This window comes from Carassius auratus, chromosome 19 (genome assembly GCF_003368295.1).
Source record: "Carassius auratus strain Wakin chromosome 19, ASM336829v1, whole genome shotgun sequence".
NCBI classification, from domain to species: domain Eukaryota; kingdom Metazoa; phylum Chordata; class Actinopteri; order Cypriniformes; family Cyprinidae; genus Carassius; species Carassius auratus.
Genome location: NC_039261.1, coordinates 27,324,484 through 27,350,495, shown reverse-complemented (window position 1 = coordinate 27,350,495; position 26,012 = coordinate 27,324,484). Strand labels below are relative to the sequence as shown.

General features: G+C 36.7%; 2 protein-coding genes across 2 annotated transcripts; one reads left to right on the top strand and one right to left on the bottom strand.

Moving 5' to 3' along the window:
• Window position 1: 1 nt before the first annotated feature.
• Window positions 2–14,830, bottom strand: jazf1a (JAZF zinc finger 1a). The gene is made up of 5 exons (XM_026289903.1): window positions 14,082–14,830; window positions 5,119–5,191; window positions 3,921–4,117; window positions 3,082–3,251; window positions 2–2,773 (listed from the first exon to the last, which is right to left on the bottom strand). Exons 1-5 carry the CDS (start codon window positions 14,416–14,418, stop codon window positions 2,627–2,629), a joined length of 924 nt encoding a protein of 307 aa, XP_026145688.1. The 5' UTR covers window positions 14,419–14,830; the 3' UTR covers window positions 2–2,626.
• Window positions 14,831–18,055: 3,225 nt separating this feature from the next.
• creb5a (cAMP responsive element binding protein 5a) lies at window positions 18,056–25,880 on the top strand. The gene is made up of 11 exons (XM_026289898.1): window positions 18,056–18,181; window positions 19,352–19,423; window positions 19,671–19,764; window positions 21,005–21,108; window positions 21,438–21,631; window positions 22,259–22,322; window positions 22,439–22,519; window positions 23,049–23,354; window positions 23,431–23,652; window positions 23,769–23,868; window positions 24,530–25,880. Exons 2-11 carry the CDS (start codon window positions 19,370–19,372, stop codon window positions 24,664–24,666), a joined length of 1,356 nt encoding a protein of 451 aa, XP_026145683.1. The 5' UTR covers window positions 18,056–18,181; window positions 19,352–19,369; the 3' UTR covers window positions 24,667–25,880.
• The last annotated feature ends 132 nt before the right edge of the window (window positions 25,881–26,012 follow it).

Below are 26,012 nucleotides of genomic sequence, written 5' to 3'. Positions count from 1 at the left end.
ACACGCTTCTTTGCTTTTCTTTATTTTTGTACCATTGTCCTAAAGTTTACATTGCAGCTTGAGGATAAAGACGTCTCAAAAGAGTCTCTCATTCGTTCACACAAACACGCACACATGATACGTCATCTCACATACAAATTGCCTCGGTTCCACAAAACATTTTCCACAAAAACATACAGTACGAAAATATAATTTCAAAAGCACTTTACAAAAGACTTGCAATACGATACATTCACTATATAGTATAGCAAACTCCCTCCAAAATAAATGCATCTCAATCACATTACTACATTGTAGGTGTGAGGAATCACACAGATCTTGTCCAATAAAATCACGTTTCACAGGTTCTAGTTTGCGTGTCAATGCTGAGACCAAATGACTGTAGCCAAAGAGGGGTACAAATGTGGTTACTGGTACAGCGTCCAAAAATACACACACATACATACAAACAAACATGACACCGGATGAATGGGAAAATAACAGGACAGTGAGTCATCTACAATGAGTCACTCACAAATAGGCATCCAACACTTCCTTCATTCCCAAGCTCCAGTTTTTGGCATCGAAATTACAAACTACCCATTCATTCAACTTCAATTTTTTTTCCCAAGAAATTATGGTGACAATCCAAGATATTAGTGTTTAAATTCAGAACCTGGTCCAAATATATGGAACAATTTGTCCGTATTGAATTTCTGTGTCCTATCCTGGCACCACTAACAAAAAAGTATAGTGTGTTATCATGTTTTTGGACATGTACCACAAAAAGCCATATAAATACCATGGTGGACAGTTCAAAGAACCACTGAAACACAATATGATACCATCACTGTTCTGTGAACAGCACCTTATTTTTCCAAACTTCATATCTGGAGATTTGGCAGTGCCATTTTTGGTCCATGTTGTTTCATTTGACCGACCCTAACCAAGAAAAACAGACTAGTAGATAGGAAAGCTTACTTGGTCCTTCTTTGCACCAAAGGTTTAAGCTCTAAGCAGTTGCTAAATACATTTTTTGTAAACCGTGGTATGCTTTATTTGGCCGACAACAGGACTGATGCAAAAATCGTTCAATTAAAATTAAAGTTGAGAAAATATATTCAGGCAGCTATGCATCTGGCACTATCGAACTGTAATACTAGCAGGAACAATATAAAGTAATGATATAATACTTTTGACAACAAAGATTGTAACAGTAAGACTACAAGCCAAGAGACAGCAGAGCAGCTAAGCGGTCGTGTCATGCTAGCAAGGCGTAGCCTACAATACAAGGCAAGCAGAAGGCTAACAAATACATTTACACAAACACAACCACGAGGACAGTCCGAAACGAGTCAAAAATAAACAACAGCAACGACCGAAATCAAGACAGTACGAGCTACAACTGACAAAAAATACTGCAAGGATGAGTACACAAACAGAAGTTTAGGTCCTCTTTAAGGCTCCTCCGCTAACAGGCACCAAAACGGATAGCCAGATGTGACCCGTTGTGTGTTTGGCAGATCATCCATGTTTTTTTGTTTTGTTTTTTTCTGTTGGGGAAGAATAACTTGGCACTTCTGCACTGCTGGTATAACAGCAGGGGAGCGGGGCTGAAAAAATCTGCCCTTCTTTAAGCTGATGTTGCATTGCGCATTTTAAATGCGATTATTGTTGGCTTCAACAATAGTGTGTCTTCATTCAGGGTTCATTATGCCAAATATTGCTCAGAACTCAAATGCAACTAGACAGAAACCATGTGACCGCTTGCAGTCGTCTGGAGAAGGCCACATGCAGAGAATTCAATTTCACACCTAAGGTGCTGCCTGCATGCCAGCCGCATGCAAAAGAAATCTGGAAAGGTAACTTTACACTGCGTAACATCTGCCGTTTGGATATTCTGGGTGGAATGTTCTGGAACAACGTGAGTGGAAGTGACTTTTTCCTGTTTACTGGTATGTTTGTCTGAAAGTTGGCAGCTGTATTGTGACCTGAGATCAATGTCCTTCCAATTCAGACAATAAAAGACTGCTTCTCTACAAAGCAAATAAAAATATGAAATGTAATAAAAAAAGAAGTCCATAAAGATGAGATACATTTCTTGTATAAAACAGAATATAAATGTTCTGCAAAATATATAATGGAAAATAAAATGTTTGGATAATACAACTTAGCTACTAATATATATAAATGTGTCTTTATATAATTTCATATATATACACGTTTCAACATACCCACTGTAGTTTTCACTTGGTAGGTTTGATGAACAAAAAGAAATTATCCAGAATTTCTTAACTCTTCTGATTTGAAACCATTTTCTCTGAATAGTCTTTAAAATCAGAAAAAAATGTTTATGTCGTTTCCTAATCTTCAGCACAGTCATTTTCATTTATCAGTGACTGTCACCTACATACAAAAAAAGAATAGAAAAAAAAGGAAAAGAAGCAATAAAGAAATGATATACATGGAATGTGCAAATGTTCAAGTATATCTACATGTATATATAAAATCACATACATAAAGAGAAAAAAAGTGAAAAACAATAATAATAATAATAATGAAATTAGCATTCGATCCCAGTTTACATGTGATCCAGAAATGTAAATGAAAGGATGACTAGGTACACTTGAAACCGATGGCGTGTGTATCACAGAGGTGGGTGGAAGTTGATGGTGTGATGTCTAAGGCCTTGAGAGGTTTTATAGCTTTTCCCACAGCGACACTTGAAGGGCTTTCTCACACGGATCTGCGTCCTGTGCCCGTTTTTAGCATGGTACTTAATACCATTCACATTCTGGAAGAGAAGACAGAAGTAAAAGCGGGAATGAGGGACAGTCGAAAGCACTTCCAGAAAAAAACATTTATTACAATCCCCTGCAGGTATTCCCTACTTTAACAGGAAGCAATCATCTATATTACTTATAATGTAACCAACCACAGCTTTTGTTTTTCTGCATTTTATTCATAGATGAAACTGCAGTTACATGCTATTATTCATTTTTATTATAAAAAAACTAAATATAAACACATTAAATCTCTTATACCACAATAATACTTAATATTCAATATATATATAAATATTTTGAGTTGTGAGTGCAGTACCTTGTATCTTTTCTTGCATCCTGGAACAGGGCATGCGAAGGGTTTCTCATCGCCCCCATTCATGCACATGGAGCTGAGGATGGACTCTGAGCTGATGGCACTTTCTGTAGTCCAGGACTCGTCGCTGTCAGAGTCTTCATACTCCACCTCCTCCTCATCACACTCGCTGCCTGAGGCACACCAATAAAGTTAAACTCTTTAATTAGTCATTTATTTGCTTCATATATTAGCTGATGAAAGAACTAATGAGAACTGAGAAAGCAAATGTGCCCTTTTACTCCAATTATCCAGTGTTTCTTCATTAGGAGTATAATGTGGGGTTTTTTCCCCCCCACAGTTCAGGTTAGATTTAATATTTCTGAAAGAAATAGAATTCAACTAAAACTAACCGGCAGTCGGTTATTTATGCTTCTGACTCTTGGCATATTTCTTAACACAGAAAATACACTGACATAATTACAGGCGTATTTTAATGTTCATTAAAAGACAAGTGCATTATGAAACAAACAGGAAATGGACATCACCCAAGTTTGGATTTAAACCAATGGAAACTTTTCAGCCGAGCCACACACACACTCATTCAATCAGTGTGGCTTTAGGTTTAGGGGGAACTACCTCTTTGATAGCAAATGCAACAAACCATAATTTATAGGTTAATATAATAAATCTGAAAATTTCAGACTTAATTATAACAAATGAAAAGACATTAAAAAATCAGCAGCCGGTGAATTCTCCATGAGTATTACAAACACTCCTAATGAGTTAGAAATATTTCAAATAGCTGTTTTTATATATCTAAATCTAAAGTGTGCAGTATCACACACACGTGCTCCATTCACCTGTGGGTGTGCTGCTGCGGAAGGAGGACGAGGGCGTGATGGGAGGGGTGACGGGTGGAGTTAGGCTGCCGTTGCTGTGTCGAGGGGGCGTGGCCGTACTGTTACGAGATACACCTCCGGTGACTGATATAGCAATTTTAGGTTGGACCTTCTTCTTCTGAGTTTCTTGCTCTCTGCGTGCCGCTTCAGTCATGAACCTGAAGAAAAAACAAACAAAAGGCCTTGTTAATAGATTGATGTGCAGGTAATGATGCACCTGAGGACTATTGTTCTTTAAAATGACAACACGGCAAAAGCTACATTTGGAAATGGATAACTAAAATATGTGTTAAATACAATTGTAAACCTTCTGTACTGACCTCCCAAGTGTATATCATTGTTACAGAAATTTCCCATTGCAGTTTAGTTTGAAAAGTCTTGCATACACACTACCAGTCAAACGTTTTTGAACAATAAGATTTTGTTTTTGTTTTTTTAAAGAAGTTTCTCCTCCTCACCAAGCCAGCAGTTATTTGATCCATAGTACAGCAAAAACAGAACAATTATGAAATATTTGTACTATTTCAAATAACTGTTTTCTATTTGAATATATTTTCAAATGTAATTTATTCGTTGTTTTTCAAAGCTACATTTTTAGCACCATTACTCCAATCACATGATCCTTCAGAAATCATTCTGATATTCTGATTCTCTGTTCAAAAAACATGTTGAAAACAGCTGTAGAATTTTTCAGTTTTATTTTGATGAATAGAATGTTCAGAAGAACAGCATTTATCTAAAATATAAATCTTTTATAACATTATAAATGTCTTCATCATCTTTTGATCAATTTAAAGCATATTTTTATATAGATAGATAGATATCTCATTATATATATATATATATACACACACATATACCATTACTCCAGTTTTTCGTGTCACATGATCCTGAATTATACTCAAGAAACATTTCTTATCATCATCAGTTAAAAACAGTTATGCTGCTAAATTTTGTGGAAACTATGATAATTTTTTTTTCAGGATTATTTGATAAATAGAAAGTTCCAAAGACTTTTTAACATTTCAAAATCTTCAGTCACATTTGTATGCATTTTGCTAAACTAAATAACTTATTTAAAAAAATCCCCAAACTTTGAATGGTAGTGCGTATATTCGTATTTTTACTACACAAATTAGTATACATTATTTCAACATACCTATTAATGTAGCTCAGAGCAACATATGTGGGCTGCTGCAGCTCCTGCCTCTCCAGAACTCTGGGATCTGTGTCTGAGAGAGGAATAGAGAAAACACAATTGCTTTAGACTGCAAAACACAGGAAAAGCTGAAGATAAAGATATGCACATATAGGTCAAAGATATGCTATAATACATAGATGCACACAGACAAAGCAGCAGCCTGAAACAGTACTTTGTGCTTACTGTACGTTCGTCAAACAAGCACCCCTAATGCCCTGCAGACTCAACCTAACCACCACACCACCACACTTTTTCCATTCTACTTGTGACAGCAGGCAGCTTCCATTGCCTGAGGCCACCAGGCAATGCTTCAAAGGTTCCTCTACCAACTCTGTCTGGTTATAGTTTCAATCTCGGCCTGAGACTGCCCTTATGTGGCAAAATATGATGACATTGATCAGGATTTATCTTATGTGTAAACATTCAAAATGTTAGTTAACTAATACACTGTTTACCACACTGTATGTGTATATGTTTGAAAGAGTGTGTGTGAATTGTAAGATGTTAATTGCTTCTTAGAGCTCATTAAAACATAAATGGTGCACAGAAGACCTCACAAAGAGAAAAGTGTATGAGTGTTTGTGTGTGTGTGTGAAGCTGGCATATTCTGCATGATTATTTTCAATGACCATGTGGAGAAAGTAGAAAAAGGAAAGCAGGTTTTTTTGCATTCAAATGGGTCGCATTGCATGCGTGTGTGCAGTTATATTTGTGTATAACAGGCAGTGTATATAATAGGTCCCATATGTCTAAATGAGCTCTTACTCCAAGCCATTAAAAGCATTCCACCGTGTTCGCTTAACCATTATTCTCCTTGAACATGGAGAAATGTCTTCATGCACACTTATTGCTATGCAGAACTTGCCAGATCTCGCACGCGAATATACATTTTTGGCACTCTGTCACACAATCTTTAATAGCATGACTTGAATCCCAAAACACAAATGAATTGTAAAAAACAGCACAGATTAGGCTACGTTTCCTTGATGTCTTTTAAAGAAACCAGTCTAGAGTGCTACCTGTGTCTGCTTCTGCCTTAATCTCATCAGAGTGCTTTCTGGTGACTGCACTGCATGGATTAGGCCTTCCTCACCTCATAAAAAGGACACACATCCTCACACACACACATTTGTGTATCTCAGGTGGTCCACTGAGGTGGTCTTCAGTGGTTTATTAGTGTTCCCAAATCATTTTAGCTGCAGGTGTGCACTTTCAAGTTTTAAAGCAACTGCTAAATTAAAAACAATTGAAAATTAATTTAACTAAATGGTTATAAAACACTACAAACAGGAAATACTTACCTGTAGTCTATCAAAAGCAGTTTCAAGCTTAGGTTTAACATCATTGTAAGCTTGAGTGTTTTTATTTTATTTTACCTGCACACCAGCATTTATGCATTTATTATTTTATTACAATTTATAATTCAATCCCATAACTTTACACAAATTAGAGTCACAAATGAACCTTTCTGGAGTTATTTACAATTAATGTGTTTCTGACACGGAATAAAATATAAGAAAGTAATTGTGACTTCTAATCTCACAGTTCTGACCTCTTCCTGACTTCTTAAAACTGCAAATTGCAAGAAGTATACTGTGAATTGCATGAAAACAAATCTTCACTATTATATCACTATATATAACAAATATTACTTTTTGTAATTTTTATTCTGTGGCGGAAACAAGTTTAGAGAGCTTCAATAAAGAGACATTAAATAGCTGTCATAATTAACTCACCCTTATATGGTTTCAAACTACTATGACTTTCTTTCTTTCATGCAACAATAAAAAACCCATTCTGAAGAATGTTTATGCTACTCTTTTTCATCACAAAGAAAGAGGATGAGGATACCAGGGCTATAAAAATCTGAATAATAAAAAGCATGATAAAAAATAAAAAAGTAGTCAGTGCAGTCTTGGTTCACTTTCAATGCATTATATGAAAAAGAACCGTCCTTTACTATTAATATGGGTCTTGAAGAACATCAGGGTGAGAAAATGCTGACAGAATTTTCACTTCTGTAGGGTGAATTATTCCTTTAAATCTCTAGAATTATGTGTGTAGGGGTGAAGTATAATTACATTTGCCAGGTGCAGAACAGTGAAGGGAGGGCAGAGTTAATGTTTTCCAATTTTATGATTTCCCTTCACCTAGAAAATGGAGGCACACAAGGTCTTTCCACGGGAAAAGTAGCAAGGAAATACACAAGCAGAAAGAAACACACACACACGAACACTTAACATTCAGTGCCTCTTAAACTGAAAGCCCCAGAGTTAATTTTCACATTTAGTAAAATCATAAACTTCCAATAACAGCCGTCATAATTCAGTACAAACAACAACCATCCTTACGGCAGCAGGAAGTAGAGTTGAAAGCACCACTTGTCCCAAGCAGTAGCAGTAATGTTACATTTTAATGGGCCATGACCAGTATTAAATCCCTGTGAAATCTTTATGCAGGGCTAATAATACTGGCCCTTCTGTGAGGACATTAAAGAACTTTCTCCAATAAACATGCCTTTTATTCACAGCCATATCATTAAATCCTCTGCCTATCAATCCTCTCTGGGCTATTTACTGCTGTTCTACACACTGATTTGGAATCAGGTGGATCTGAATTAGACAGATATGCATCCCTGTAAGAACATTTTGGAATAGTTGGAAACTTTTCAAGAGGGCTCTGAAACCACCAGAAGAGCAAATGTGCCACCCAGTGGTGGAATACAGCACAAAAACCATCAGAAAGCAATATGTGTGTGTTAGTGTGAGTGTGTGCAAAAGTCAGAGGAGCCTGGCATGGAGCAGCGATGCAGGAATGCTGTGTTTGTTTTCCAGACGGCTAATTAAAAAGCAGGGGAGTGTTTTAATGTGCTGGAGAGCAGCAGGTCTCCGGATGGAGGGAAGGGGGAGGGGGGGAAGACAGGCAGGAAGGAGGGGATGGAGAGAACTCTAAACGAGGCTGTAATTACACTTCTCAGACCTCAGCAGGATACAATGCTCCAAACACTTCCGAATGTACACACAAACACACGCAAGCTCAAGGACGAGCACACACATGGAAAGGGAAACAAAAACATAAGCATTCACACACAAATGCACGAATTATGCACACCGGCACATACAGACAAACGCACACTGGGTTTTGGGTGGGACTAGGAAAGTTGGTATAATGGATTTTCCACTGGATCTCACTAATTGCCTCATAAAAAAGCCTGACGAGCCATTTAATGCAACTCTCTCTCTTATAAACACACACACAAATAAAAATCACAATGATCTCAACAGAGCTAAGCAGAATTAACTTCTATGATTATAATTATTATTTCTTGAAATTAGTTTGTCACATTTCATCAACTATTATTGCAACTATTCGTAGATGTCCAATAACAATAATTGTATACGTTTTTTTTTTTTTTTTTTTTTTGAAGAACTAGCCTGTTTAAATGTTCAACATAATATCACTGTGCAGATCAAAAAAAGGAAGGCTACTGAGAAATATAAAATGCAACAGATCCTTAGTGATAAATCTGCCATGATTATTCCTTAACAATATGAAGAAGAAAAAAAACTCAACGCTATAAATGAGAACTGTGTTATTAGGTATACTAGGCCATTTTGGCCTTGAGAGAATAAAACATTAATATTTACAAAGCCAGTCGATATTTTATGGTTTACATCTAAAAAAAATCTAGCACTTCCTTTAGCGACAAGAGCAAAAGGATATTGTGTAACAAGCCTGACATCTTCTGGTCACTGAAAGAAACGCGTTCAAGTAGCCATCTAGTACTCCGAGGGCCCTATAGTTTTATTTTTAAGGTTAAATTAATAAATCAAAATCTTTTGATGTATGCTAGGTTAGAGAACAACAACAAAAAAGGTCTGTAGAGAGTTCCACATGGCGCTGAGTTACTGTTTACCTATGGTTTAGGAGCTAACATTTCTGCGAGATGTTTTTTTTTTTTTTTTTTTTTTTTACTTTCAGTGATTTACTAAACCCTTTTTAGATGTTTCACCTACGTTTAATTTAGTTGTATTTACAGTCGCGCAATACGCAGACGATAAGAGACTACAAACCCGGGACATAACAGAGTAACACTTCAGTTGTTTAAAATGATGTCATTTGTAACCTACAACATGGAAATACAATAGATAGCAAATGAAACGGGCATGTCTGAACAAATGTCCACTGCCACAACACTAAACAACAACTTAAATACAGGTCCGAATACCCTGAGGCCCGACTATCCCGGGAGGGTATGACATCAGGCTAAATTCCTTTCGGCCTAGACAACTATAAACAGATATATCCAATGAACTTTCCTTTTAGTGTTTGTTTGCATGTTATCTCTTTCTCACATTCATCCTGACGAATATTAAAGACGCACAGCTGGGTTGTTCTGATACCTGCGATAGCTACCTATCTGTCAGTCGAATCTCTTATTTTATTCAGCTAGACTATATGTCAAAATATATAGTTTAAGCTAGTCTTCTATACAGGGCAACATGACAGCTCTTTCTTGGTACTGTTTGATTACATAATATAAATGCGCACAGATCTTATGACAGTCTGTCCACCGAGTCAAGTGGTTAAAAACACCACAATCTTACCGCAAGGAGGCAATGTTACATAAGTTCATGTAACTTTATATTCACTCGCGAGTCAAAACCGACTGCATGCAAACTGTAGCCCACTATAGCCTGATCAGTCTAAAGAACAATTAAAACAAGCAGGATAAGGCAGTTCATGTAATTATTTTACAGTGTCAACAGTTTATTTGATAACTAAAGAAATGAAAATGCATATACCCTAAACACCATTTGCATTTAGAAAAAACTATATGAAAGAATCAGCACACAATACACAAACAACATCATATGGAAGTCAAATAAGACAAGCAAGTGACAACAATTGAAAATCGTATTGCAAGAAAACACTTGGTGTAACAAAGAAACCGACTGACCTAACACCAATATGACTTCTTAACATCTGAAACAATGTTGTTTGTAACAATGTTATAATGCAAGTTATTAATCACGGAAGTAGTTGTGTAACCTCAATTGAGTAAACCTGTCTGTTTGCCTAATATCACTTAAAGTACTTTGAGGCCAAAAACTTTCTCTCATCTACCTCTCAAACAGCTTACCTGAAGCTTATTAGTGAAAGGTATCAACAATTTCATCTATAAATTGTAACAAAACACTGAAACTGATTGGCTAACCCTGACATTGTTCTGATATAGTATGCAAAATGTGTCTAAATAGCTTTTACTACCAATACTAAACTAAATACAGAATCGGGGCTTCTGAGATTACACTTAAAGTCAAAAGTCATTCAAGGCCATACATGGTAGCTACAGCTATTTTCAAAGAACCTTTGTTTTAAATAGGTTTGTAAGCATTTTACCATTCGTTATCACTTTATGTCAGTAAATATACAATTGTTGCCTAAATAATGACCTGCCATTACCAATACTTCATTTGTTACAAGTGTGTATGATTTCTTAAAGCGATGAAACAGAGGAAGAGTTGGAGACAATCATGGGATGTAATCCAGGAGATGCGGACAGAGTCTGTATCCTGCTCTGTATGCCCGTTCTCTAAAACATAGCTTGTCCCTGTCGAGTTTTAACATTAATCACCCATTGAAAACACTAATAGTGCAGAACAAACTAGTTCTAACTCTTTAATTTACTCTATGAATTTTAACAATCATCTTCATGGCTGGCAAACTGCCAAACCAAGCCACTGCATGGGGTCTACACTCAATAGGATTACTATTGATTAGTATTATTAATGATCCGTGTGAAGGGCTAGGGGGTCTTTCATTGTTGTGCTCATTAAAACAAGAGCTCTGAGGTCAAATCCCTAACCCCAATGGTCAGATCTTTTCCTGATGGAAATCAGACTAGCTGATCTTTATGAGTACACTGACTGACACACAGATAGGGTGAAGGTGTGTTTCATTCTGACAGATGCCTTCCATTGTGAAACTGCCATCAGAATAGATATGAGCAGCACAGCAAAGCACTACATATCAGTTATAAACATTCATGCATTTCAATTACAGATCAGCAGTGCATACAAATATTCTACACACAGACAGTCAGAGTAAGGTCAATACTGTACAATACAATACTGTTACTGTACACTGGAATAATGTTTTCACCACAATGTTCTATATTTCTTGAACTTTCAGATGATTTTTCTTCATCAGTAATTCAATTCAGTTTAAATTAAAATATTCTTTAGCAGTAATTAGATTCAAGGTGTAATGAAAAGTGCAATGAATCACTAAACTTAAACTGTGCACCACTTTAATTAAAGTTTTCCATTTTTGTGGGCTGAAATGTTTACAGTGTGCAACGTTTTACAGTGCACAACTCTTAAACCAAAATGCATTTAATACATTATTACGAAAAACAAGAACTGAAAAACAACAACAGATTTCGCTGAATACAGTTAATTTGGCTTCATATAGGCTAGTGATTCTCTAACATGGGGTTACATTTGAAAAAGTTAGTTATGCTAATCCTAAAGTAACTGTTAAACACCTAAACAGGGATTCATTCCTGTGGACTTGACAGACAGCTTGAATACACAACACTAGCTTAAACAATGGCTCTCTACAGCAAGCGCTAATTACCGTAGACATGGCAAGCCATTTTTACATTTTAACCTTAGTAAGGAAAGTGCCTTGTTTCATTTTTGACAGGAATTAAAACGAGGCTGTGGGGGACAGAAGTACAACCCGTTAAATGGATTGAACTGTATATACAAATTGATCAGGTGACAGAAAAAACTTGGGGGGAAAAATGGCAAAAAATAAATAAAAAAAATGGGGGGGGGGGGGGGGTGCTTTCAGTACAAAACATCTGTAAAACAGTTTTATAACCAGCTGTGACTTATGACAATTATGTGATCTAAACCTTTATACACTGTATAAAGTAATAATATACACTGTATATTATAATATAAACTTTTTTTTACCTTTATTTAGCCAGGTTCATCGGTTGAATTCAATTCAAATTAATTAGTACTAGTACATAAAAAATATATCAGTTATTATGTGCGGTTACGTAATGATTAAACATTCGCTATTTGAATAAGTACTAGTAGTACATTACATTTTAATGCTGTGAACTAGTATATATACTGTAGAGAAACTGAAAAAATTATTATAATTATTATTAATTTTAGTCACTATTGGACAACTTTTATTTATTAAAGGTACAGGTTGTAGGACCTGCCACTAGAGGGTGCACTAACCAAAACAATAACAATCACGTGGTTTGATGACACTAACTGTGCGTTCACACCGCCGGCGTCGAGAGCGTCAAAAAGCGCTCTTGCCGCTCTGCTCACGACGCTGCAGAAAGATTCGTGAGCGCTCAGACGCTCTGACGTAGATCGAATGCTTATTTTGTATTTAAAGCGGCCGCAAAGCAAACAAGCTAGTTGATCTCGTGCAGACTAACCACAAGGAGGGTAACGTTATAAGTTAACCTCATTACATATTGTTGTGGACGAAATATTAAGATCCTTCACTTAAAATTAACAAATCTCAGACACCTTGGTCAACGTATCACTTTTAATTTATTTTTTATGTCCCTGTACACAAACAGGGACACCTCATAGATTATTGCAAACTTGAAACAGCAATAATCAACCTGTCCTCCATTGTGCTTGGGAACTAATGGTCGGAGCTGCGTTCTCTGGAATCCTCTCAAGCGGTGGACTTCTACGTTCCGATTGGTTGCTGCCCAACCGCGTCATAGCTCATTACCATAAAGTTGCCTTGATTTCAACTCTCCTCGACGCTCTCAACGGCCAAGTCGCGCCGCGCCGCTCCTCGTCGCTGCTCGATGCCGGCTTACATTGAAAATGAATGACTTCCGGCCGCTTTGACGCTCTCAACGCCGGCGGTGTGAACGCACAGTAAGAAGGATAGTGGAATGATTGGATTTGTTGTCTTCTAACACAATAAATGGGCATACATAGCAAACACGAGTTCAATGATTTACGCGAGTAGATTACATACAAAGTTAATGCAAAGACGCGCAGTTCTAGAGACGCGATGCCCCGTGTTTGGCATTTTTGGCGTTTGGCATTATGCCCCATAATACTTATCTTGTTGATCGTTATAATAGCAAACATTTTCTGTAAAGATACGAATCAAAACAACTCACCTGTTGAGTAAAACACAAGTGAGATCATCTCTTTCTAGTTAAAGTTTGTCGCGAAGCTCTCTCCATCTACAAAATGTAACACCGATACTGACCCTCGCAGTTTCTCTCCTCTTGTCCCAAACTCTTGGGTTGGTTGGTTAGCCCATACGCTTAGGTTTATTGGAGCTGTCCTTGTCAACAGAACCAGCGGCAGACAGTAAACTAACGTTATTGACAGGCGACTGAACTGCCCCGTGTCACTGTTTAGAATGGGAATTTTCTCATGATTTACAAGTAGTTGAAAACATTAGAGATATTGTTCGTAATCAGCTGGACAAAATATATAACATTAGCCTAGTGGTTTTTGGATATTTTACTGCAAATATCTTACAAATTGTACCTTTAACCTAAAACTACTAACATTGCTAACAACAAAATACTGTATTAGTTTCTTCAAGCAATACATGTTAATCCGGCTTGCCATAAGTACATACAGGCCTAGATCTAAACAGAGCAGCTTCTGGTAACTGTGCACGAACCCGTGCACCCGTAGCTAAAACCTGCTTATGACTATCTATCGCCTCCTAAATAAATCGAGTCAATGCTAATGCTATTAAATTTCCTGCGAGTTCGTACACGTGAATTAGCGCGTCACTGCATAGAACCCAGCCAAATGCGCGGCGCAGAGACGCGCCTTCTCGGCGCTTGAGACCAGCTGCTTAGCGGGACGGCAGGCCGAAACCGGAGCGCCACTCACCGATGTGGTTATCTTCGATGTGAACGATGAGCTCGCCCAGGGACTCGAAATGCAGCCCGCAACCGCCAAACCGACAAACGTTGGAGAAGAAAGAGGCAGCCGCGACGCCCGTCATAATGGATGTGTTGGCAGATGTCCGTGAGCTTGCAGACCGGCGAAGGCAGAGGCTGTGCGGGATGGGGGTGATCAAATAGCCGGCAGCTCGTTGCAGCAGCAGCGGTGGCGGTGATTGCAGCTGGATCTGTTTAGACGGCTGCCAGCCAATGGGAGGGGGATGGGGGGCAAAGCAGCATGACGGAGGATCAGGAGGAGGAGGAGGGACCGGCGAGACAAACATGCTGCTGTTCACCTGAGAGGAGAAAGACTAGGAATGCTTAACTGAGAAGGGCTACATAAGCAACTATATTATTGATTTTTTCAGTGCACCTTTTGCCAGCTAGGCTTTAAAAGTGTGAGGTGTATTAGTCTCACTGGATGGGAATGCAAAAACGATTAACTTTTTACTTAATGCACTAAAATTATCATTACTACCACAGAAAGGCTACTGGCTCTGTGATTTATAAGTGTTTATAAACCAAATACTTTTGTAAAATAACTTTTCATGTATTTCACACCTTTGTTGTTGTTTGTATGTGTAAATTAACTTTACTGTACAGTGCATTTTTGTAAGAACGTGTATTTCATATGTATTTTAAGATGTTTTATATATTTTCATACTTGCATTCATTTCATTTACACATTCATTTTTAAAACATTTTGTTTATTTTTGTAAAAAATATATATATTTTGTAAGTGCTTTTAAATTTACCTGTAAAAGACCTGTTCATTGGTTAGGCTATATATAATATAATCTACTAACATAACATAAAATATTTTGTGAAAATAAATTACTTTAAAATTCTGTTAAAAGTACAGTTTGTGAAAAATAACAAGTGATCTACTCATTTACAGTGAAATACTGTAAATAGACATTCCCAGAATTCCTTGTGTGACATTTTGCATTTAATGGTATTGAATTATAGGGTTTTATGTTACAATTTATGCTGTTTAATTCATGTTTATTTGTGCCACGACATTGTGTACCTTTTAATTAGTATTTACCACAGCTTGTAGAAATGCTATTGTGATGAACTTCGATTAATCATGTGTCTTTCTCTTTACCACTTGTTCGACTGTAAAAGTATAAAACTGATTTTACTAGCAGCATGACCCAGCATGACTTAATTTAGCACTATTGTAAAAACAACAGGATTTGTTTGATTATAATTCCTGCTTTAGTACATTTATGCCACCTCTGTGTAGCCTACACACGAGTGTATGTATGTCAGTACAGGGGTGGCATAAAACATGTGCTTAAATATGAATGTGTCCAACTTCTGTGACACTTTTGCAGCATAATATGTCATCTAATGTATTATTAATGTAAATGTATAACTAACCACCATATTGACTCTTCTTAGCAAATTTTTAATTAGCTGTAAAAATACTGCCTATCTGTATAATTAAAACAAATACTTTATAAACATGCATATTTGAATTTAACTACACAATAGCAGAATGTCATGACACTCCTTTATAATGTGTCATATTAGACATAAAAGGAATTTTTTAACTAAAGAAAAAATGTCGACCTCCCACCTCTTTGACAAAACTTTGACAAGACTGGGAATCTGTCAGGTGTGACACAAGCATCCGTGTAAGGTGCTGTGTTCACAAGGAGCAGGAGGAATGTTCCTTCTGATCAGCCAGTGACAGTGACTGTGTGCTGACCATCACTTGTTAATCAACCGTTAAATCTCCCTGTTATAAATGTACTCTGCTGTTCGCCTATGTAAATAAGTGAGAGGCTAAATGACCAAATATTTTCCATGCTGCTGTTTTCAAACAAATAGACTTGCATAAAAATTTACTCCTGATATACAATATTTTCTCTTCAGCTTTATAATTTTGTGCTAGTGCGGTACATACGACCAATTCTTGAGTTTCAAATTGTACTGAAAAAGCTACAGCCTACAGACCACTGTTTGGGACGTACCATATAATGTTATAATGTAAAGCCAGCCAGATGTTAGTAAATGCAACCATCTGCCTCAAACAAGATAGACCTAAGCAGCCGATACCAGATGCTAGAAACTGTGAGGAGGTCATGCCAGGTCAAACAACATGACTGAACAATATCAAAGGATTCAGGATTCATCTAGTTCCAAAATTTTGAGTGATCCATTACAGTATCACTCATGTGCAGTAAATCTTTGAAATCTACCTCGAGACACTGAAATATTACAAAGGATCATGTGAAAAATTACAAACAGATGTGTGACCTGCTGCACATATGCAGTATATTCATTCATCAACAACCAAAAACGTCCAAAACTTTGAGAAAACATTAAAACAATAACCACATATCGCTCTGATATCAGAGTCAACATTTCATATTAGTTTATTATTCTTAACTGTAATGAATTGCTGCTGTTGCTCTTTTGTAAATCGCTTATACTGTGCACCAATGTAAATTATATTTTTATGTTTTGTTAATTAGCAAAAATCACCAATATCTTTAAATGGTGAAACAAAAGGTGAATTTGACACAGTTCCTTTTTAAGGTGAATTAAATCATGGATGATGTCATATGAGGCTTGTGGGTGCCTGTCCTCTGCTGCATTGTCTCTGTGTGTGAATGATTCATACTCATAGACGTAGGAGTCAGCTAAGGCTGGAGTTTGATGTGACATCATTATCACTTCCTGTTTTGTGTTGTTGCTGAGGAAACAGCTACTAGCATTCTGAGTTAGAGCACACTAATGAATCACGCTCTCTTTCTCTCCCTCCCACTTTCTTTCACTCTTTCCCTAGTGCTTACCACAAAAGGACCATGCTGTTCGGAACATCAGACACACCCCTTAGTTTTGCAATAATCTGAATGTATCAACATTCTGTCATATATTTAAAATCATGACACACGTTTTCAGTAGTTTAACAAAATGTAGTTAGACAATCTATTAAACTTTGAAAACGTGTCGTGAGGAAACTTATCAAGATATATTTTTTTACTGAATGAAAAGCTTAAAAATCTTGGCTTCCCATTTTTCCTCTTTAAGGTTCATATAAACCATCTCTGACAGGTGGTGTCACTTTGTGGTTTGACATTTTTGACTATGGCATGAGTCAGAAACATCTGTTTACTACAATAATTTCCTTAGAAAACACAAAGAGTCTCTATCCATTGCTTTGATCATGCAAAGTGCACTGGAATCCATCACTCTGACATTTTTAACATTTCCATCACGCTATACCAAAGATACAGTTTATGCTTATTAGATTCTAAAAAGTGTAGCCTAGTTGATGCATTTTTAATGATAGGCTTAATTAAATTTTAGATTGTTTTGAAAATGACAATATGTGAAAAGAGTCACATGAGAGCTGTTTATTTCAATTCACCCTTCTAAAAGTTGACATCTCAAATCTCTATAATGTCATGATACAGATACAACAACAATATTTTGGATGTATAATTTTTAAGTTATAGCCTATCATTATTTTATTAAAAGTTTTGAATAAATAACTGTCTGATTCACACAGGCCTACATAATCTCTAATTTTTGACTCTGACTGTATTTTCCACTTACATTGTAACCATATAGAAAAAGAATGACAAGGAATGCAGTTTATATCGTTGACCACGTAAAAAACAAAACAGGAAGGTAATTAAACGTTTTAAACCAAAGGCTAACACGCTTGTACATGCCCTTTTTCTCTCTTCACCATTCGCTAACCGGGACCGTCCCGCGCACGGCTCCAGACAGCTGTTGGCGCAGCACGTACAGAGTGTCGCGCCTCCCTCTTCCTTATTTTCCCCTCAATGCGCCAATGTCCGCATCGGACGCCCGCTACATCCTCCGGTGGGCGGTTGCGCGCGGTCTGAAAGCCCTCCTCTTTTTAAAAAGCGGACCGCAATGATTTAGAAGTTCAGGAATCCCACGTGACGTCACCACGAGGTGATGTAATGCTTCTGTAAATAGATCATATTGTAATCGCGTTCACTTCAGCGTGCTTCGTCCCAGCGCGAGGAGCGTTGTTAGTCTCAGTCTGCGTGCGTTTAGGTAAGTTAGTATTACTGTTTTACACTTGTGCTTCTAATATAATTTCACACTTAGTTCAGTACACAAACGGAATGGTGTCTTGTACAGTGTTGTTGGGATTTTTGTTGCTGTTGTTATTGTTTTACTGTCAGGTTGGTATCTGTCAAAGTGCCGGTTTCCATTGAAATGTTCGTAAACTGTCTGAATGTCTGTTTACGGGGCTGAGACCCCACCAAGCAAACAGATAAAATAAGTAGTAAAATAAAAAGGGTATGACTCTCTGTAAAATGGATGTCTGTACATTTTTAGTGAAGATTGTCAACAAACTTGTCAACAACGCATTTTAGCAGAATAGCAGTTTGGCAGGTAACGTTAGCTGATTAAAGTTTATTTGAATTTTACATATTAAATGTTTTATCGCACACCTGCGCGTGTTTAGAGGGAGAAAGTATTTGCATTTATATATATACACCCTGTATGATATCTACTGTCACGCATACTCCACTGATTTTAAAAACTGATTCAGACAACTTCACGAAGGTTTTTTTTCCCCGAAATATGACACATTATTGCCCCCGGGTGGGATGTCTGATCTTGTTTGGGTTTGTAAGATTCGTGACACCGCGTGAGTCCTCCGGTTTCGCCATTACGTCATTCTGCAGGCCGGTCAGACGGTTGGCATCAGCACCGTAGACCCGTCCTGCCAATTCAAACTCCTGCCCCGGCTGAACTAAATGATGATGTCATGACTAGAGGAATGCTCAAATGCTTTTTATAAGGCGCGACTATGATGTAATACGTATCATATGCAGAGAACACAGAAGAGAACTCAAAACAGGGAAATGTGGGCAACATAAAGAGATCTGAGAGATAATCAGATAGGCTATCTATCTATCTATCTATCTAACTATCTATCTATCTGTCTGTCTGTCTGTCTGTCTGTCCATCAATTTGTCTCTGTGTCTTTATTTGCATAAAGGTTTTGTAGTTATCCATAGATAGATAGATAGAAAGACAGAACTAAAAGCCTGGGAAATTAAACTAATTCATTCATATTTGACACTATATTTGCCTGTAGTTGTTATTTATATCTGTTTGGTTGTCTATTTGTCACGAGCACTTTACAATGTCATCTCCCTTGTGTGTGTGTGTGTTTGTGTGTCTGTGTGCATGTGTGTGTATGTTATTTAGGTTTTTTAGATCTCAGTGATGAATGTTGATCAGGACAGGCCATATGTGTGCACTGCTCCTGGATGCTCACAGGTAAGAAACAGATGTCCAGTTTGCGGATCGTTGTTGTCATATCATTCAGAGCCACAACTATGTGTTTTATGTATGCTGTCACAAGTTTTAGCCATCAATTAGACTGTTAAATTGATTAATAACACTTCATAATTAATAACTTTTGAAAAATGATTATTCATTTTGGAACTAATGGGTGATTTCAAAGATGCCAAGAGCTGTGCTGTTTCAGCATTGTCACGGTCTGCCATGTTTCTTGTTCTCATAGCGCTTCCAAAGAGAAGATCACCTAATTATTCACAGACACAAACATGAGATGACCCTTAAATTCCCTTCTATTAAGTGTGACAGTGTGCTGTCAGGTAAGGCTGTTTTCACACATAATTACCAACTCATGTCAAAAGGTTGTGCTTCATCATCAACACTGTTTTAATATCTTATGTGTTTTAATATCTGTTTTAATATCTTGCAGTTTTAATATCTTATGTAACTAAAGAGTATCAGTCTAAAGCTTGTGGGTCAGTAATATAAGAGCCTGTGAAAAGCAAATGTGTGTCATAGTAGGTCATGCTCTCCATCTCCTTTAATTTAGTGTTTAAACAACATCTGTTACCCTGGAAACCCAATGTCTGACATATAAACATCAGCCTGACCCTTGACCTCTGGGGTCTGCGAGCCATCATTGCAGCGACAGAAACATTTACATAAAAAACAAAAGGAGGACTTTACCTTCTGACCCCTTTCATAGTGTCCTAGAAAAAGCAGTTTCGTTTATACTACCCCTGATTTACCAAAACAACAAGAGCAAAATCAGGCTCATGTTTATGACACAGGGTTAATTTTTAACATTTCTGAGCATGCCAGAAGATTACTTCAGTAAAAGCTCTGCTCATGACATTGAGACGAGGGTTAGTTTCTCTACATTTGTTTAGAATGCCTGGAGGTTACTTGATATTGATCTACTGATCTGAAGTTTTTGTTCCTTGACCTTGAGAAATTTCCTATGCCTCCTTAGTTTCCATGCGTTTAGTCTATGTTCTACAGTAAAGATATATATGGAAATATATATATATATATTTTTTGCTTTATACTAAACTATGTAGTAACTTTAGGACATTAACCAACATTTTTCCAGCACTTTATTCATTATTCTATTTTTTTTACAGACATCAAAAAAGCAGATGTTCCAAATATGTATATGTATATAAATCTAATTTTAATCAATGTATTATTTATTATAATATATAAAATAAAATAAACAATATTACAATTATTATTATATGCTGTGTCCTACTTATTGATGCATTCTTCTGTTTTCTTCGTATTTGATTTCAATAATTTATTCTCCTTTTGTTCCATTTCCACTTTTTTTTACTTTTCATTGTTATTTCTTATAAACCTGTTATGATTATTTTATTATTATTATTTTATTAATATTTATGCAAAGTACTTTGAATTACCATTGTGTATGAAATGTGCTATATAAATAAACCTGCCATGCCTTAATTAATAAAAAATGTAGTGTTTTATTATATTTTGTGTGTAGAATCTGATGACACTGTTTGCATTTGTGATAAATATGTACTCTTTATTCATTTGCAGATCAGACTCCAACTCCGACCCGTTTCTTACAGGACTGTGAGGAAGTGGGCCTCTTTACTGACCTGGAGCTTAACCAATCACAGGCAGAGGAGGAGACCAGACCGGTGAGAAGAAAAACATGTTTCAAAAGCTTACTCAAATGTGCAGATAAATAAAAGTTTGCATAAAGTCTTTGATGTGTGAATTAGAAGAAAATATTTTGTATATGATTCTGTGCTTGCTTGAGTGTGTGTGTTAGTGTTGATTGTAATAAGAAAAATCAAGATCAAATTATCAGATGATCAGATTTAAGAGTATTAAATATCAAACAGTTTTCATACATATACACAAATAGGGAGGGATATATCGAAGACAGAGGAAGGAAAATATGCAAAATATTATAATATTTAGTGTATTTATGCTTTCTAATTTCTAAATATTTTCTTGCTTTTAGAACTTTGCTGCACAGGCGCCAGGTCAGAACCGGCCTCACACTGAAACACAGCCTCAGCAGAGTCAACATCATCAGTTTCAACCTCAGCAACAGCAGCAGTGCGCTCTGGCTCATCTCAACCAGAACCAGCTCCACACACACAGCTCACAGCCTCAGTCTCAATGCACTGCCACATACTCCACTTCAAATAAACAGTGAGTATTACCATATATCATTACCAAAATATCCCATATTCTTATTTTCCCATTAAAGGTCATGATTTGAACTTAAACAAGACATTTTACACAGTTTTTCTTTTCTTTGTTTTTTTTTTTTTTTTTTTTTGGGGGGGGGGGTACATAATGTTTTCGTTGTAGAAAAAAAAAGTTAAAAAGATTTGTTGCAACACAGCATTTAACCATATAACTCTGAGAGCCCAAATATTCTGGTCTGTCATGTAGCATTACATATCTACACAGAATTTACCAATGTAAAGCTGTCAGAATACCCTTTCTCACATTTTGTAGCTGCTCTGTGTAAACTTCCTAAACTGCTTTCTACCGACCCCAAAAGTACATTTATAATTACAATTATATACACTGTTGACCCATCCCTTACACCTTAACCCACCTTTAAACCGGGCCATACCATCAAACCTGTCCCTAATCTTACCCGTATCCCACCTCAATAGCAGCAGAAGTATTTTGCAATATAATATGAACACAATAAGTACGTTTTACTTATTTTATGATGTAAGTACTTAGTAGTTAAGGCCACTTATTATAAAGCGGGAGCTTTTAATCTTTTGTCCTCTGCTAATGTGAATCCCTCTGACATTACAGATCTGCACCCAGCTGTTTGCACAGCAGACAGACAAATGCTTTGCCCGGGACATCAGCCGTGAATGTAAGTAAACCCGAAAGCACTTCAAACCCAATCGGAACTATAAAATAATAATTGAAATTCTACCTCCGTTTCTAATTACATAATTGTGATAACTTCATATCTTATTAAAATGACAGATGGAGGCACAGTTGTCAATAAACTCTAGCATGATTGGCATACCAGGCCCCGCCCCCTCTGGCTCATGCTCCTCCCTTCAGGTACAGCCCCATACTAATGATTTCCATGGCTACAGGATTATGATGTCTCTATAGAAACATACAAGTCAGACAGGGGTTATGATGCCACAGTGCTTTGTAACTAATGCAGACATCTTGATTGAGTTATCTAATTCCGACGCATGCAATGTTGCCTGTTAAAAAAGTGACATTAACACACACACACTCAAGTGCTGATACTCTTCAGAAAGTGGAGGGGATTGAATTTCAAGGGCTCCGTTTGACCTGGCTATCATCTGACTTTTCAAAGCCGTCTTTGTAGATTCTCTGTGTTTTGAAAAACTTAAAAGTGCCAAGTAATCTAACCATCCAAAACAATCACCAAACACAGGAATCCTTAGAAGTAGAAATTGAAAACACATGGTTGCCTGTAGACATTGGCAAACCTAATCTCACTTTGGGCATTTCCTTTTGAAATAGCATGAAACATCCACAGTGTTACCTGACAGTGATGTTGACCGTTACCCCAGGAGCCTTTCTGACCCATCTCTCCCCATCTCTAATCCTTCAGAGGTCAAAGGTCATGCCAGCCCACAGCCAACCTGTGGTTTCCAATGGCAGTCAGAATCCTCTTTGCCACATGATGGAGATGATGTTGTCACAGCAGCACCCATTGTCCCATTTACAATCCGCATCTCGTCATCACACATACCAGCAGCACTGCCACAGCCAATCACCGCAAAGACTTGCACATCAACATCAAAGCCAAGACCAATCACATCACAGCCACGCTCACCATTCTCCACCTGCTCATTTGCATCCTGGCTCCACCCACCAGACCGCCCCTCCCCTTTCACATCCGCCGATACCAACACAGGTCTAGGTCAAACTCTAATTTATATAGTTTCTAATTGATCTTTTGTAATATTTAACATAATGTTTGTGTTTTATAGATGTCGTCCACACCAAAACAGACCCCCTGCCCGCAATCTCCTCCACAGCCGTCCACAGCCAGACGCCGGCGGACAGCAATGGAAGACCCAGATGAGCGCAGACGGAAGTTTCTGGAGAGAAACAGAGCGGCCGCCACGCGGTGCAGACAGAAGAGAAAGGTCTGGGTGTCGTCGCTGGAGAGGAAGGCAGAAGAGCTTACACACACTAACTTACAGCTGCAGGTACATTTATACTTACCTTGACGTATTAAACACAACTGAAAGTTCATGCTACTGTAGATTCATGCATTTGCTGCTTTGCTTATATATATATTTTGTTTTGTTTTGTTTTCTCATAGAATGAAGTGACATCACTCAGGACAGAAGTCACTCAACTGAAGCAAATTCTTCTTGCACATAAAGACTGTCCTGTCACTGTGAGACAGAGAGAAACACAGAGTAAGTATGAAAGTATGAATCTTTGTTTTATTCTCTGTTGCTTTCTCACAAATACTAGTGTATTGAGGTTGAGTTTCATTAAAACCTGTGAAAAACATGTCTGAGTCATATTTCACCCCATAATAATAGTTAATAAAATTGATAATTGCTCATCAGTGATGTATATTTTTTGGTCACAATTATATTCCATGACAATCAGGAACCCCAAATTATATATTAAAATAATGCAAAGAAAAAAGTACAAATAAAATATAAAAATGAAATGGTAAAGTTTTAATAAAAAATTTGAATTTTAACTAAAGAATATTAAAAAAAATATAAAGTCTGGAAGCATTACAGTAAAATACATTAAAGTACATTATGCATTAAAAATACATTAGGTTATATTGAATAGAAAAGAAATAGTAAAAAAATTTTTTTACAATATTCCGTTTTTTTTACAGTATTTGGATCAAATAAATGAACCCTTGGTGTAAAAGTAAAATATTTATATATATATATATATATATATATATATATATATATATATATATATATATATATATATATATATATATATATATATTAAATTCCATTTTTATATTGTGTGTTTTATTACTTAAAATGTGTATTATTATATATATTTTGAAAATTGATGGATTTCTTTGGTATTTATGTTTAGCTGGAGTAGGTAGTCCAACAGGAAGTCCTGTCCAGCAACATGCCATCCAACACAACAGCATCTCAACATCAAATTCGACTTTACCACACACTCACCTCCCCCCACACTCACACCCCACTAACAATACACAACTATAGCATGCTTCTACATGGACAGAAACCGATGAGAACACAAAATTCGACCCTTCTTTAGAGCCAGGTCAGGGCACCTATGACCAAGCAGGTACCCATCAGTGCAAAAGCAAAACTGAACAGCAAAATGTTTTAAACTTGGATTTATAACTAAAAGGGAATGTATGCATTACATATATGTCTGAAATGTCTGAATAGAATAATTAAATTAAAAGTCTGTTTATATTTCTGGCCCTTGACATCTCCGGTAATCAGTTTTCTTTTACCTCACTGTGATTTATAATAGTGCTGGAAAGTCTTTTACCCTCACTAAATTTAGTTTTCTTATTTTTAAACCTGTCTCTCACCCTCTTTGTACCTCTTTTTCTGTCTTCTCACACTCTTCCTCATGCTTTGTTATAGTTGATCTTTCTCAGGGACTCTCATCTAGTTTTACTCCTAGAGTATATGTGCACATTTGTGTGTATATGTGTGTTTTGTTTTGTTTTTGGCCACAGTCAGTGTAAACGCTTTGATAGCTTCAGTGAAAGCTGTGTGTGCGCCAAATCCTGAAACTAATGGCAAGGCCGTGTGAAATGCATTGAATCAGGGCAGTTGTAAATTTGTAATAGTAAATAGGATTCTCTAGTTTTATAAATTTATGATGATGCAGCTAAAGCTGATTGTTACATGTTTGTCTTCGCTGTAAATATTATTAGAGGCCTCTTGGTGAATTATCAGGTATCACATTACTTACGAAAGTATTTAAGAGTATCACAAGTGAATATTGAATTCATTGAATAACATGCAGCTCATTTTATAAAGACCGAGCCAACATCAAATAATGTATAGGAATGATAGTAAAGGAATCATGCATCACTAATCGCACTCATGGCACTCTGAATGTCTTACAGTATTCTCCTAAAACAATACAGCATAGCAATCATGTCACACTAACTGGCTCAGTGACAATCAAAATGTCAATACTGACTTTTCCTGGAAATAACATGCAAGCATGTGTACCATCTCTGATAAAAAAATAAAATAAAAAAAATGCTTAGGTAAAGAATTTATATGGTTATACATTCTGTGTAAAATGGAATCATGGTTCTGGACATAAAAATAATGTTTGTACACTCTGCAGGTTTAAACTGTTTTATGCATGTACAATTTGTTTTTATATTTATCTATTTTTGTACACATTTGTGGCCATTTTTAATTAAAAGCACTTGATATCTGTATCCTGATCTCTTGATTCATGGTTCATGTTAATAACTTTATAAAGCTGTGATACAACTGCTGCCTTTAGTGTATTATCGTTTTGCTGGATTATTCTAAGGTTTGACTGCATGCACTACAAAGTGATAGTTTCA

What these genes read in the sequence shown, in the direction of transcription:
- jazf1a (XM_026289903.1), bottom strand. Translation starts at nt 14,418, where the DNA reads ATGTTTGTCTCGCCGGTCCCTCCTCCTCCTCCTGATCCTCCGTCATGC. An exon ending in CATCGAAGATAACCACATCG is followed by an intron (nt 5,192 to 14,081) that starts GTGAGTGGCGCT and finishes TTCCTCTCTCAG; the next exon opens with ACACAGATCCCAGAGTTCTG. An exon ending in GATGCAAGAAAAGATACAAG is followed by an intron (nt 2,774 to 3,081) that starts GTACTGCACTCA and finishes CTTCTCTTCCAG; the next exon opens with AATGTGAATGGTATTAAGTA.
- creb5a (XM_026289898.1), top strand. Translation starts at nt 19,370, where the DNA reads ATGAATGTTGATCAGGACAGGCCATATGTGTGCACTGCTCCTGGATGC. An exon ending in CCGGGACATCAGCCGTGAAT is followed by an intron (nt 22,323 to 22,438) that starts GTAAGTAAACCC and finishes TTAAAATGACAG; the next exon opens with ATGGAGGCACAGTTGTCAAT. An exon ending in ACACTAACTTACAGCTGCAG is followed by an intron (nt 23,653 to 23,768) that starts GTACATTTATAC and finishes GTTTTCTCATAG; the next exon opens with AATGAAGTGACATCACTCAG.